The sequence below is a fragment of the Geotrypetes seraphini genome, chromosome 11 (genome assembly GCF_902459505.1).
Source record: "Geotrypetes seraphini chromosome 11, aGeoSer1.1, whole genome shotgun sequence".
In the NCBI taxonomy this organism is placed as follows: Eukaryota; Metazoa; Chordata; class Amphibia; order Gymnophiona; family Dermophiidae; genus Geotrypetes; species Geotrypetes seraphini.
In genome coordinates, this window is record NC_047094.1 from 109,989,054 (window position 1) to 110,004,140 (window position 15,087).

The 15,087-nt window shown below is 39.8% G+C and overlaps 1 protein-coding gene across 3 annotated transcripts in view; it reads right to left on the reverse strand.

Annotated features, from left to right (window-relative positions):
* Positions 1–12,322, reverse strand: part of SLC9A8 (solute carrier family 9 member A8) — a 113,293-nt gene extending 100,971 nt beyond the window's left edge. The window contains exons 1-3 of one of the 3 annotated variants that reach the window (XM_033963310.1): positions 12,247–12,322; positions 11,620–11,798; positions 7,668–7,748 (exon numbers count right to left, since the gene is read on the reverse strand). In XM_033963310.1, the coding sequence (XP_033819201.1) occupies positions 7,668–7,748; positions 11,620–11,798; positions 12,247–12,263 (277 nt within the window). In that variant the 5' untranslated portion in view covers positions 12,264–12,322. Of the gene's footprint in view, positions 1–7,667; positions 7,749–9,941; positions 9,984–11,619; positions 11,799–11,899; positions 12,104–12,246 lie in introns of those variants that run through there. The other 2 variants (XM_033963311.1, XM_033963312.1) reach the window with 2 other exon arrangements.
* Positions 12,323–15,087: the final 2,765 nt, after the last annotated feature.

Below are 15,087 nucleotides of genomic sequence, written 5' to 3' on the forward strand. Positions count from 1 at the left end.
CAGGTAGCATGCAGCTGCAAACAGGTTTCTTTAGCAAAGGGAGTGTAAAGTGCATTGTAATAAAAAATCAAATTAAAATCATTAAATTTTCAGCACACTACAGAGCAAATATGAGCTAATGAGTCAAGTATGAACCATGCACTTAAAAGCTAAACTATTAATGTGTTACTAATGTCAACTTACCTGCCATCATTGTAAATGTATCTACGCACATTAATGAAGTAACATCAATCTAAAAAGGTAGCCTGTTCACAAGCTGAAAGCAGCCTAAGAATTGGGAGAAAACTGTGTTCTAGAATGATACCATTTTAAGAAAGGAACAAAGAAGGGGAAAGAGGAAAGGAATTTGATTTGCTATCTTTCTCTGGTTACAATCAAAGCAGTTTACATATTATATACAGGCATCTTTTCTATCCCAAGCAGGTTCACAATTCTATACAATAGATTTACAAAGGCCATTCAATATAATTTATCTACCTCCGTAGGCAAGAGTTTACAAAGTTTTGTTTATTTAATATACTGTATTTTTCACTCTATAAGACGCACTTTTTTCCCCCAAAAAATGGGTGGAGAAAAGGGTGCGTCCTTTAGAGCGAATAACCAACCCAAACCCCCCCACATTACCTTATTTAGACCATTGCCCGCCCCTCGCCCGCTGCTGCTATTAGTCGCTTTGCAGGAGATCATGATCTATAGCGTCAAAGGCTGCAGAGTTATCGAACTGGAAATGAATTGCTTGGTGTCCTTTGCTTAGAGAGTGCTTGGTAACGGTCGTGAGGGCTAGGAGTAGGAGTTCTGTGCTGTGTTGAGCTCTGAATCCATATTGTGTTGGGTGGAGACAAGAATGTTGTTCAATGTATGCCTTGAGTTGTTTGCAGACTAGGGTTTCTATCAATTTGATTAGTATGGGAATGCCTGCAATTAAGTCTGTAATTGGACGGTTGAGAAAGATCTGTGTCTTGGGCTTTGGGTATATGGGTCAGGGCTATGCGGCCCATTTGAAATGGTAAGTGACCACAGCGAAGTATGAGGTTGAGAAAGGCTGTGAGCCAGTGAGTAATTGCTACAGGACTTTTCACACAGTTCATGGTGGTCAGAGTGGCTCACTGGTGGTAGCCCCTCAGAATCATATTAATTAAAATTATTAAGACACTTCAAATGAACAAGTTTACTATAAAAAAAAAATTTAAAAAGTACTCAAGGCAAGATATTCAATGCTGAAAAACAAATAGAGAATTTAATGAACTGCACTAATGCGGTCAACACGCTATTAGCAAACAGGTCCCACTACATAAAAAGGGGCCTGTAGTAAACAGCACGCTAATGCATGCGAAAGCAATAGCACATTTTAATAAATCGCTGATGTCTTCATTCTGTGTTCTGTCTAAGCTATACCTGGCTATTCAGTCTTGTGTTCTATCAATGCACACTTCAGCAGGAGAGAAGCGCATCAATAAAAATCAACATAGTTCTCCTTGTTAATACTGCTTTATGCAATCCAACCACAAAGCTTCAAGCAGAGGCTTTGAATCCAGTGACATACTGCTGCAACTTGTGTATCAGAAATAAACCCTTTTTCCTTCACTTGATTAAATCAAGACTCCAAAGCTTGTATAACAAAAGGCAACTAAAGCATTCAAACAGTTGCAAATTTTCACAGAAAAGGTAAAATACAGATATCTGCTGTACTTTTTAACTCCACCTAATTTCTTCATTGCATGCAATGCTAACATGCAAAGTAGAATTATCAGCAATAGTATATAATATAATAAAAATCTTGGAATTATATACCGGGTCATCTCCCCAAAAGGAGCTTGACTCAGTTCACATAAAAATTGATAATCAAAGTGAAAGTAGTTAGAGAGAAAATAACTTATTAATGAAGATGCTCATCCGACATCCTAAAGAGAAGAAAACTCATTTTCCTGAGAACAATTTTCTAAGAACTTTTGAAGAAACAGTGTTTTCATAGATTTAGGAAAATCTGGAAGGAGAAAAGAGTTCTAGCACAAGAGGGAATCCCATTCCAAATCATTGTTAAAGTATATGAGAAAGATAAAGTAATATTACCAATAGATTTTATTCTTTTTAAAGATGGAAAGGACAGTTTAAATTTCTGAGAGTTTCTTGAATCAGAAGATCTCTGATTATTCAAAGATGGAGCAATCAAAGACGTAAATAGCCCATACATGATTTTAAAAACCATAGAAGTGCATTTAAACTGTACTCTAAGATAGACAGGGAGCCAGTGAAGATTTCTCAAAAGAGGAGACCCATGATCAAATTTTCTCTTACCAAATATTAGCTTTGCTGCTGTATTCTGGATTAGTTGTAACTGTTTTAGATTCCCCTTACTCAGGCCTAAATAGATTGAATTACAGTAATCTAATTATGATAGGATAATAGTTTGCACCAATACTGCAAAATGTTGCTGATGAAACAAATGTCTAACTTTCCTTAACATTCATATCCAAAGTACAATGACATTAGCCAAAATGTTTTGGAGAACACCATCCTCCACCTAGAATAGGCTGTGGACATAAAAAGAATACATATGGCTGAAAGAAAAGCAATGGAAGCCCCAAAAGCCCCAACAGAGGCATAGAGAACTTTAAAAAAGAAACTCAAGATGGGAAAGAGGAAGAGGTGCTCTGTGCAGTGTCTGTGCCTCATGCCTCAGGTACTACAGACTCAGCTTGTCAAGTCCTCCAGGGATAAAAATACCTATTGAACCTGAATGTAATTCCAATTGAGCTATATTGAAAAAGGTGATAGCTAAATCTAAATTTTTTTTAAAACCCATTATAGAATTCATTGTAAAACGGTGGCTAAAACCAGAATAAAAGATGAACAATACAATTCTCTACCTGCTTCACAACCTAACTACAAGAGGTGGGCAGCTAGATCCAACAGTTTGAAATCTAACCTTAGAGAGCAACTAAATATAGCTGCCTAATTTTGCTATCAAAGCAGAGAATCCTGGAGACACGGACAAACTGGTTGGCTAACACAAATGTTCAGTACTAGAATCTGTATTTAGATTACAGCTGAACATTAGCTTAAATGTAGCCCCAGTGCAGCATCCCTCTCAAGAATGATGATCTCAGTCTTCAAAGAAATTTGCCATTCATTCTCTTTTGGTGCACAAACTTTGTATCGCCAAGTCAGACCTAAGAAACTCACCCATGATGACTATTTCTTCTTACCTCTCTGCTTTAATTGACAAGATTTCATCTAGTCTGCTTAACAATATTGTGAGCTGTTCCATCACCTGCAGAGTAGATAATGACATGGGAACAGATTTGTCCCCATCCCTGCAGGAACTCAATTTCCCCGACCCAGCGAGTTTTTTCCCTGTCCCTGTCCTTGACCCATTCCTGCAAGCTCTGCCTTAATTGCACAAGCCTCAAACAGGTGACTTTATTACGGCTAATTCAAAGTAACCTCTCTGCCTCATCCATCCTCCTTATCAAGCAGACCTTACAGTCCACTGGCAGTCTCCTCCCCCTAGCTAATCCCTGATCCACTTAGATCAGTGGTCTGAAACTCGCAGCCCGGGGGCCACTTGAGGCCCACCAGGTACTATTTTGAGGTCCTCGGTATGTTTATTATAATCACAAAAGTAAAATAAAACAGTTTCTTGATCATATGTCTCTTTAGCTATAAATTACAATATTATTATTAAGACTTAGCCAAAAGGAAAGATTAAGAACATAAGAAGTGCCATCCCCGGAACAGACCCTAGGTCCATCAAGTCCGGCGATCTGCACACGCGGAGGCCCTGCCAGGTGTACCCTGGCATAGTTTTAGTCCCCATATCACTCTGAGCTTCTCATAAGGAGAAGTGCATCTAGATTACCCTTACCCATGTCACTTTATGCCACTCATAAGGAGATGCTATAAACTCATTTTCGTCCTGTGCCATCATTACCATAGAATGTAAACTCTAGCACTCAAATAATCCAATTTGCAAATGAAGATATGAACAAATATCTAATTTAGCTGGAAGAAGTTATCAAACAGCCTTAGTTAACTTCATTTAATAAACTTTTGATATATATTCACTGGTCCTCAGCGGGCCACCACACACTCAAATATATTCATAGTGAATGGCTTTACGCTCCCACTCGTCATTGGAACCAGCCCGATTTTATATTAAATTTGACTTGCATTAATAACGGTGATATATAAATACTAAAAGTACTTAGCTTCTAGTAGTATGCTGTGCAGGGAGAATGTGTTCTCCCGCTGAGGACCAGCTGGCCCGCTGAGGACCAGTGAATATATATCAAAAGTTTATTAAATGAAGTTAACTAAGGCTGTTTGATAACTCATAAGGAGATGTACATCTAACTTATCCTTAAATCCTAGAACGGTGGATTCCGCAATTACCTCTTCAGGGAGAGCATTCCAGGTGTCCACCACTCGTTGCGTGAAGCAGAACTTCCTAATATTTGTCCTGAACTTGTCTCCCCTTAGCTTCAGTCCATGTCCTCTTCTCCGTGTCACATTGCACATTGTAAATAATGTTTTTTCCTGCTCTATTTTGTCGATTCCTTTCAGTATTTTGAAAGTCTCGATCATATCCCCTCGCAGTCTCCTCTTCTCAAGGGAGAACAATCCCAGTCTCTTAAGTCGTTCCTCATATTTCAAGTTCTCCATGCCCTTTATTAGCTTTGTTGCTCGTCTCTGCACCCTCTCGAGCATTTATATCCTTCTTTAGGTATGGAGACCAATGTTGGACGCAGTATTCCAAGTGTGGTCTGACCATGGCCCTATAACGCGGCATTATTACTTTCTCCGATCTACTCGTGATTCCCTTCTTTATCATGCCTAGCATTTTATTTGCGTTCTTTGCTGCCGCCGCGCATTGCGCCAATGGCTTCAGAGTCCTATCGATTAATATGCCCAGGTCCTTTTCCTGTTCGGTTTTTCCCAGAGTTGCACCTGACATACTATACTTGTGTTCCTTATTTTTTCTGCCTAAGTGCATCACTTTGCATTTTTCCACATTAAACTTCATCTGCCATTTATCTGCCCAATTCTCCAATCGGCTCAAGTCACTCTGGAGTTCCTCACTGTCCTTCTGCGATTTGATGGCCCGGCATAGCTTTGTGTCATCTGCAAACTTGATGATCTCACTGGATGTTCCATCCTCTAGGTCATTGATGAAAATATTAAATATCAACTATGAAGAGTTTTCATTCATGCAAAATTCTCATTTCTTTAATAAGACATTAACTATTTTTTCTGAGGCCCTCCAAGTACCTACAAATCCAAAATGTGGCCCTGCACCCTTTCCTAGTCTATGGCTCTATTACACCTTCTTTTCTTGTTATTGACCTTACGCAATCTGCCCCTCCACCCCAAACCACTACAATTCTCAAGCCCACATTACCTTCTTTTTGAATTCACCACGCCTTCTATCACCCACCTTTTTCACAGCTCTAAGACTTCAACAGTTTCTCCCTCTCATTCAACCCTCCCCATTCTGTCTAACTGCATCGACATTATCGTACCTCTCCTGCTCTGCTCCGTACTCTTTACTCCTCCTTTTGCTCACTGCTGGGGATATCAACCCAATCCTAACCTTCCTAGTCATTTCTCACCCTACTCATACAGATCACACAACTTCTTTAACCTTATTTCTGTCCCCCCTCCTCTCACCTTCTTCTCTTTCTCATGTGCCCTGTGGACTGCCCGCTCTATCTCCAACAGATCATTTACGTCCATGACCTGTTCATCTCTTATTCTTTCCACTTGCTTGCACCAACTGAAACCTGGCTCTATCCCAAAGACTCTGTTTCACTCGCTGCCCTATGCCATGGAGGTTACCAATGGTAAGCCGTGGAGGAGGGGTTGGCCTGCTACTCTTACCCTCCTGTAGATTTCAACCTCTTCATCTACCTCAGTCTCACTGCTTTTTCTCCTTCAAAGTCCACCCTATCCGTCTACTTGCTCCCTTCCTCTCTGAATAGTTTTAGTTTCAAGTTTTATTAAATTTTGTTATGTACGTAATGTCAAATGCTTCAATGCATGTAACATTTTAAAAAATGGGGGGCGAAACAAAACTCTTTTATACAATTACATTCAAATTCTATACATTCTAATACATGACTGGTACGGAAGGTGAAGCAGATGAACTACGATCTGCCTTCCTTTCTCACTAACCTTGGAAATAGGATTTAAGAGGTAGGGAACCCTATCTCTAGCCCCAGCACCCAAAAATGTCTCTTTTAAGTAACCCTCCAATTTTCTCTCATAGGCTGTCACTGTTCTATGCTTGTGCTGGGAGCTGCCTAGGCTGGAACTGCAGCCAGAGAAATGGGAGAACTTCTGCTCAAATAAGTCTAGAAACTGGACCGCTTGCTTCTTCTGACCACCTCTCGAACCATCGACTGGCTGGAGACCTTAACCCCCACATGCACAGTAGAAAGGAGGAAATGCAGTCAGCCTGCACACACCACAAAGCCACTGAGCCTGCACTCTAGCTCTTGGTGGACAGAACCTGAGACGAGCCTATCTCCCAAGGGTCCCTGAGCTCCCAAACTGTTAGTACAGTCTGCCCCTTGGCTACAGACATCTGACCTCAAGTCCGAGCTCTCCCACAGCCAGAGATGTCCTGAAGCTGGGAGGCACTGCAGCATCGAAAAGCCTCACGATTGGATTAAAAATCCTGAATTAAAGGAAAAATAAACACAAGCAAAACAAGATAGACAGCCCAGAGGGATTGGAGGCAGAACAAAAAAAGGCTAACGAGGCTCTCTACATAGAATCTTGCAAGAAGGGATTGATTACCCAAGAGTTCAGGAATGATGTGCCTATTGCACTAGAAGTTTCAAATGCTACAAGATAACTACTACTACTTAACAAATGAAGAAAACCTTCATCACCACCTCTGGACTACTTCCACATGCAACAGATATATCACTTCCACTTACATCTAGAGATCAGCTACAGCATCTGTCTTCTATGAAAACTAACAACCCTTCCACAGCATAGAGAATGCAGCAGAAGCAGACAGTTCTGGGAAAAGAAGTATTTTCTTTAACAAGGTGCATGAGAATCAGGATTTCCTCAACTCAAATTAGTTAACACTTATTATACTTAAATCACACTGGGGAACTCCTTAATGGCTCTACAGCTTGCATTTCAAGGACCACAGAGATCAATTATATTAAAACATACACTAACATGAATTTTAAAGCAGTAGCATCTATTCACATCAGAATCCGATTATTTTCTTATACTTGATGCCATCAAGAATAAAGTTAGCAAATAAATCTTCTTTCAGGGTATCAATAGTCACTCTTGATGCTGTGAATAGTTTATGTATGAAAATGACTATCTCAACAAGGCAGTGAAAACAACAAAAAGCAATGAAAATGACCCAAGTTTCCACAGAAAAATGGCAATCCAAACAAAGACAAAAGATGTGGAAACTAACAATGTTCAAAAACTTCATTTTATTTCCTCAAAGAGAGCTAAAAACACTATCCACATTTGTGTTTCATGGACTGAAACACAAATGTAGATAGTGTTTTTAGCTCTCTTTGAAGAAATAAAACAAAGTTTTTGAACATTGCTAGTTTCCACATCTTTTGTTTTTTTTATCTCAACAAGGCAAACATATTGCCTTCAATTAAATGGTGAGATAAGCAACTTACCTAAAGAAACAACAGCCACACTTTCTGGCAGGAAATGAAGTCTGTATTTTATCAGTAAGTGCACCAATATGATGCATATAGCTGAATAAAAAAAAAAAAACCACAGTTAAAACCTGTGCTAAATAGTATAAAGGCCAGCTTTAGTAATGTGCACTGCTACATCAGAAAATAACAAAAACTCCCAAATCTTCAAACTGAACACCAGGCCTATAGTAATATAATGCAGTACACTTAGAATGCAAATGAAAGAAAAAGCCTCAGTTTAAATGGTGAGGGAAAACCACTCTACCTACCACACATCATAGACATAAAAAACTTTTCTTGCAGACCATTGTTTAAAGTACGTATATTGCTAAGAAAAAACGTGAAGAAAATATAGCAGTCCAAGGGGTCCTTTTTTAACGCGCGTTAAACCGCCTGCCGCGCTAGCCGCTAGCGCCTGCATTGAGCAGGCGTTAGTTTTTTAGCCGGCTGCGGGGTTTGGTGCCTGATAAAATATCCGACGCGCTAACCCCGTTAGTGTGGCTTGATAAAAGGACCCCCAAGTGTGCAAACGAATACTGTTAGTTTTGAAACAAACTATGTGCAGCCAGCCATAATTTGAACTACTATATTTTCTTCACATTTTTTCTTAGCAATATACTTTACACAATGGTCTGCAACAAAAGTTTTTTATGCCTATTATATGTGGTAGGTAGAGTGGTTTTCCCTCACCATTTAAACTGAGGCTTTTTCTTTCGTTTGCATTCTAAGTGTATTGCATTATATTGCTATAGGATTGGTGTTCAGTTTGAAGATTGGGGAGTTTTTGTTATTTTTGTTATGTTACCCCCATTCTTCCTTTTCTAGTTTGTTATATACTCTGCTACATCAGCACACAATAACACATATTAACACACATTGTTTATTACAAGCCCCATTTCATTCAATGGGTCCTATTTATTAATAGTAGAATCAACTGTTAGCATGCACTGGTATGAAAGCATACTTTCGCAATCTTAGCCCTATTCTTGTTCAAAATATCAGCAAACATAAACAAGGCCATCTTGTCTAGGAAACTGAAATAAAGCAATTTTTGTCTTGTAAATTCTTTTTACTAAAATTTAGAAATGCAAACATCATAATCAGGATAAATAATTTTAAACTAGAATAGAACATATGTTAAATCAGAAAATTACAGATATATAGTACACAGCATAATCAGAGACCAATTATTGCACATGTAAACCATGTCGAGCTCCATTCTCATGGAGATGATGCGGTATATAAACTTAAGGTTTAGATTAGATTAGATTAGATATAGCATAGAAATGAAAAGACAAGTACATATATATACTGGAATTTAAAATCTCTGAAGAATTATTATAACAACTACTGTGTAACTGCCCTCTGGAAGCAACTGAGAGAAGCAAGGAGCATTTTCAGGGCTAGTGGGATGTTAGATGAGGAAGGAATAGCCAGAGTTTGGTTTGCATTTTGTTACTAGTGAACATGCTACTGTATTTTTTTATTGTTATTCTTGCTGTTACTCTAGGTCCCATCTGGAGGATAATGGTGTATTCTGTACATGTAATGTCAATTCAAAGCAGAAAATATGGAATATTGATATACACCCATTTGTTAGTTTTCATATGCATTGCCCGAGCATTATTTTTGTTACATTATTAAAGATAAAATGATCAAAAACTGTAACAACATAAGAATTGCTGCTGCTGGGTCAGACCAGTGGTCCATCGTGCCCAGCAGTCTGCTCACGCGGCGGCCCTTAGGTCAAAGACCAGTGCCCTAACTGAGTCTAGCCTTACCTGTGCACGTTCTGGTTCAGCAGGAACGTGTCTAACTTTGTCTTGAATCCCTGGAGGGTGTTTTCCCCTATAACATCCTCCAGAAGAGCGTTCCGGATTTCTACCACTCTCTGGGTAAAGAACTTCCTTACATTTGTACGGAATCTATCCCCTTTTAACTTTAGAGAGTGTCCTCTCGTTCTCTCTACCTTGGAGAGGGTGAATAACCTGTCTTTATCTACTAAGTCTATTCCCTTCATTATCTTGAATGTTTCGATCATGTCCCCTTTCAGTCTTCTCTTTTCAAGGGAGAAGAGGCCCAGTTTCTCTAATCTCTCACTGTACGGCTATCACTCAAAGGGATTAGTAGAGTTTAACAATGCAAATTCTACAAACCGGAGAAGAAATATCAATTTCTAAAAAGTAATATTCCAGTGGAGGGGATTAAAAGAAGTTTGAACTATTTAAAAAACATTCTGTCACAACTTACAATGGCTGGCATGTCTTTAAAAGCTAAGGCAACATACTAAGGGCTGGATGGCTTGTGAATCCTATTGCACTCTTCTCACTGACTTAAGAAAAAGAGAAAAGCACCTCAGCAAATACTTTGTTTCCATAAAGTGGGTCAATCACCTTAATTAGTATATTAATAAATAATCAAGAGGTCCACAAATTCCCAGTATTTAATGACCTGCTGTAAAAGCAAATACAGTATTAATAACTGTGACTTTTCAGCAAGATACCTATCATCACCTCAATGGTACACTGGCCCATGTCAAATTAAGGATTTCATCATATACTCATTATTTAATTTAATAAGGTAGTTTTCAAAAGTTAGACAAGGAACTGAGGTCCACAAAGACCTTTATCAGAGCCACAGTATGATTTTACAGCATCTAATATTATGACCACGACTAGTCAACTTTGTGAAAATAAAATATAAAACAAATCATGGAAATTCACAGTATGTTCTACATCAGGGATCTCAAAGTCCCTCCTTGAGGGCCGCAATCCAGTCAGGTTTTCAGGATTTCCCCAATGAATATGCATTGAAAGCAGTGCATGCACATAGATCTCATGCATATTCATTGGGGAAATCCTGAACACCCAACTGGATTGCGGCCCTCAAGGAGGGACTTTGAGACCCCTGTTCTACATCAATGATTCCAAAACCTGTACAACACAGACCAATAGTCCATCAAACTCAGGATCCTGTTTCCTAGTCTAACCCCCTTCGCCTTCGTCCTATGCCCCCTCATTCCAAAGCTTCCTGTGCATTTATGCCAGTGAGATACTTAAATGTCTCCATCATATCTCCTTAAGTATATGTTTTGAGATTTTTAAGTCTGTCTCCAAATGCTTTATGATGAAAACCACTGACCACTTCGGTAGCCACCCTCTAGAGCAGGGGTGTCCAACCTGCAGCCCCGTGAAGTATTTTGTGCTGCCCCGGTCGAGGGCAATGCAGTGTTTTCCTCTGCTGCCCCTGGGTGTTTACCATCTTGCTGGCTCCCTCCTCTGTCTTGCTGCAGCATTTGCGTGGCCCCAGAAACATTTTTTTTTGTCAATGCGGCCCAGGGAAGCCAAAAGGTTGGACACTCCTGCTCTAGAGTCTAGACTGACTCCATCCCGTTTATATATCTTTTTGAAGGTGTAGTCTCCAGAACTGTGCACGGATTCCCAATCAGGTCTCACCAGAGCCTTATATAGAGGCATTATCATCTCCTATTCTTCTCACTATGCATCCATCTGGTTTTAGCTGTTGCCTTTTCTACCTATTTGGCCAGTTAAGTTCATCAGATATGATCATCCACAAGTCCTGTTCTTTCTTCCTGTACTTCAACTTTATAGGATACCACACTCCCCTAGGTTTTTGGCAGCATGGGTCAACAAAAGGCACCTGGCTTGTGAATAAGTTTGAGAAATCACTGTCCATGCCTTGAGATAGAAACTGCCCATGTATTAACATCACAACTAGAGGAAGAGTGATGCATACATAACACTGGAGGAACAGTGAGCAGCTGCATACATAACAAATTTGCACATGATCCTGAAACCAGAACCGGCTAGAGCTCTGCAGAACTGAATATGGTCTGGATACATAATACCATAAAAACACACTTGCGCTAAAATTTCCACAATGCACAAGGGGAATTTTTTTTTTTTACCTATAACAAGCAGGCTAAAAAATATAGACATGCCACTAGATTGCTCCTCTTGCTGAGCCTGAACTCCAGTCTGCACCGGAAGGATGGGCTTTCCAGGGGTGGAGGGCACGAGTTTTGTGGCCACGGGGAGGATGGTGTGCAGGGTGAAATTAGCGTCTCCATGAGTGGCATTTGGAAACCTGGGGGGGAAAAAAAACATGACATGATAAATACTGAATGAGGATCTCCCAAAATGACAGCAGCACAGGCCACAAGAATCAAATGGAAAAACCCTACTAACGCATTCATAGCCACTGATTTCGGAACAGGGCGAGCCCCGTGCCCACCAACTCTTCCCAGCTGTCCCGAAAAGCTGACAAGCAGAGGCGGCCCCGCAGGCAACTCTACTCCGAGGTTGAGCTGCGAACCCGAGACGCCCAGAACCGCGTGAGGCTGCAGCAGCAGGGCCACGCGAACGCTTCCCCCCAAAAAAAAAACAAAACCACACAAAACTTAAGACTCTTTTGTTTTTTCACCCCACTACCCTCCAGTCCCCCCCCCCTCCCCATACGCTTCCGCATTCAGCAACTCTTCCGCGCGCTGACGTCACCCTGGAAACGTCATAACTCTGCGCCGGAGTAGAGTTACCGCTTCTGCGCTGCCATTACGCAAGCATGTCTAAGTCGTTCTCTGTCGGCTACTTCGCTTCTTGTTTTGCATGCTCTTTAGAGACGTTTCCCGGACAAAGGTATTGGATTTGTAGTGACAAGCAGTGGTATGAGGTCTTCAAGGGAGGACTGAAGAGACGCCTATTTCTCCTGCTGGTGTGATATGTGTGCTGTAGGCTAGTACAGTTGTGGCTATCAAAATGTAGTGGCCTCTCCAACAGTAGCCAGTCCAGGTCACAAGTACCTGGTAGGATCCCAAAAACTAGATTGCATTCTTCTTTCTGTCATAAGAACATGATAACCTTACTGGATCAGACCAATGGTCCATCTAGCCCAGTATCCCGATTTCATGGAAGCCAATCCAGGTCACAAGTACTGGCAAAACCCCAAATAGTAGCAACATTCCAAGCCACCGATCCAGGGCAAGTAGTGGCTTCTCCCATGTCAGTCTCAACAGCAATTTATGGACTTTTCCTCCAGGAACTTGTCCAAACCTTTTTTTTTTTTTTTAACTAGATACATTAACCGCTCTTACCATATCCTCTGGCAACTGCATTCCAGAGCTTAACTATTCTCTGAGTGAAAAAATATTTAGGTTTTAAAAGAATTACTCTGTAACTTGATCGAATGTCTGTGTAAATCTTGATGCAGTTAAAAAAAAAAATCGATCCACTTGTACCTGTTCTACACCACTCATGATTTTGTAGACATCATCATATCTCTTTTCCAAGCTGAAAAGCCCTACCTTAATACTATTATTTGCAAAGTTGATGCAGACACACCTACTATCTCTACATCCATGCTAATTGCAGATAATCTTAACATAACCTTAGAGAACATTTCTATGGTAACTGTATTGAGACTAATAGAATATTCTATGGGCATAGAAGAATTTTCCTGTTCATCTGAATTTTTAAGATCTTTATGGGGTTAGTCTAAACTTCCTAAGCTGTACAAGTATAAAACTTCCAAGCTAACAGTTTGTATTTTATTCTGTGCTATTTAAACAGTTTTCAATACCATTTTCATATTCCTGTAATATTCTTTGCTGATCTTTTCTCATTAATTTATGCACCTTTCTAAAGATGAAGAGAGTTTTTCCAGTGTTACTCAGTTTTCCTTTAAGGAAGGCTTTCTTAAAACATCTATCAAGAGGGTAATTTCACATTAACTAGTCCATTTTCAAGGAGGGTCCACACTAGAGACATCTTAAAAATAACCAGATTTTCAAAGCCACAACCTGCACAGGTCCTGGCTTTGAATGTCCAAAAATAACACCATTGAGATGAGCAAAACAGTCACTGTTGAATATTGGACCCAACATTTATTTATTTGCTTGGATTTTTGAGCCTAATTTATGAACCTAGTGCTGAAAATGCTAAGCTCCTAATTTATTTTCCCAGCCCTAAATCTGCCTTGTTAACACCCACTCTATATGCTCTTAAATTTAAGAGTTTAGTGAAATTTTAGTAAGAATTTATGCACCTAGTAATTTTTAAAGAGGCAAAATTGTGAGCATGATTCTCAAAGGGAGTCCTTTTACTAACCCCCTGTTTTACGAAGCCCTTTAAATCTCTATGGGCTTCGGGGCTGTTACCACAGCGCAGCCACTAGCGTGGCTTCATAAAACAGGCCCTAAGTTGTGGTAAAAGTGGCCTCACTGTGCCCTTACATGGGTCTTTCCCCTTCTCTATACTAAGGCCATTTTACTGCAGTCAGAAAATGCTCAATTTTCCTACTTTTTAAATTAATGCCATGCACTAACTTTGCTATTAGTGCATGGCCATTAAAAGTATTAGTGGAGTCATTCCACCCTAACTGTACAAATTTTCAGAATGATCTCCACCATTTCCAATTTCAATGAAACTTGGTGGTGTATTCTTTCATAGTTCAGCTTGAATATTTGAAGAACCCTCCAATGACAAATACAATTAATACTTTTAAATAGTTAATTACGCTGCTGTGGCTGTCAGAATTCAATTGCAAATTTCTTCCCTATACAAAAAAACACCCTCCTGAAAATTTGATATCTGGTAGAGAAAAAGTTGCCCTATCCAATGCTTTTTGAACCAAAATGATTGCTGGTGTCAAAACTGAAAAACAAGGCTTCAAAAATGGATAAAATTTGTTAATAATATTTTTGCTGCTCTGTTTGACTTGCAGTATCTTTGCAAATAAACAAAAGCAGGCCTTGAAATTTTCAGAGATGGCAAGGTATGCCAAGTGAGAAGAAACCAATTAAATTTGTTACAACTCTATGGCACCCCAAAGATGAAGCCAAAAATTATCAAATTGAGTTTTTTTTGCCAACTTTGGCATTGAGGCACTAGAAGAGCACTTAGCCTAGACTTTTGAAACCCTAAAAGCTTATTAAATACAAAAAGTTGCACCAGTAGACTAAGGCCCTCTTTTACTAAGGTGCACTAAGCGTTTTAGCATGTGTTTAGCGCATGCTAAATCAACTCGTGCACTAATCACTAATGCGTCCATAGGATAACATGCACTCATAGCGTGCACTAAAAAGCATAGCGCACATTAATAAAAGAGGGGGTAAATTTCAGGGTGATCTTAGCAATACTCTGTGTACAGGAGGCCCTTGAAGTTGCCCATTTGTTTCGTATGACACACACAAAAATGTTAAGGCCTTTAGGGGTTGAAACTTTGCATGGCTTAGTGCCATAAGTTAGGGTACCTACATGCCAAGTTTCATTAAAATTGAAGTTGGTAAGGTGGGGACCACTTGTACAGTTGACATGGACTGACCCAGTGTGTAAGCTTTCCTAACACTTATTTTGTAGGCAGTAAGGCCTGGATTCTCTAA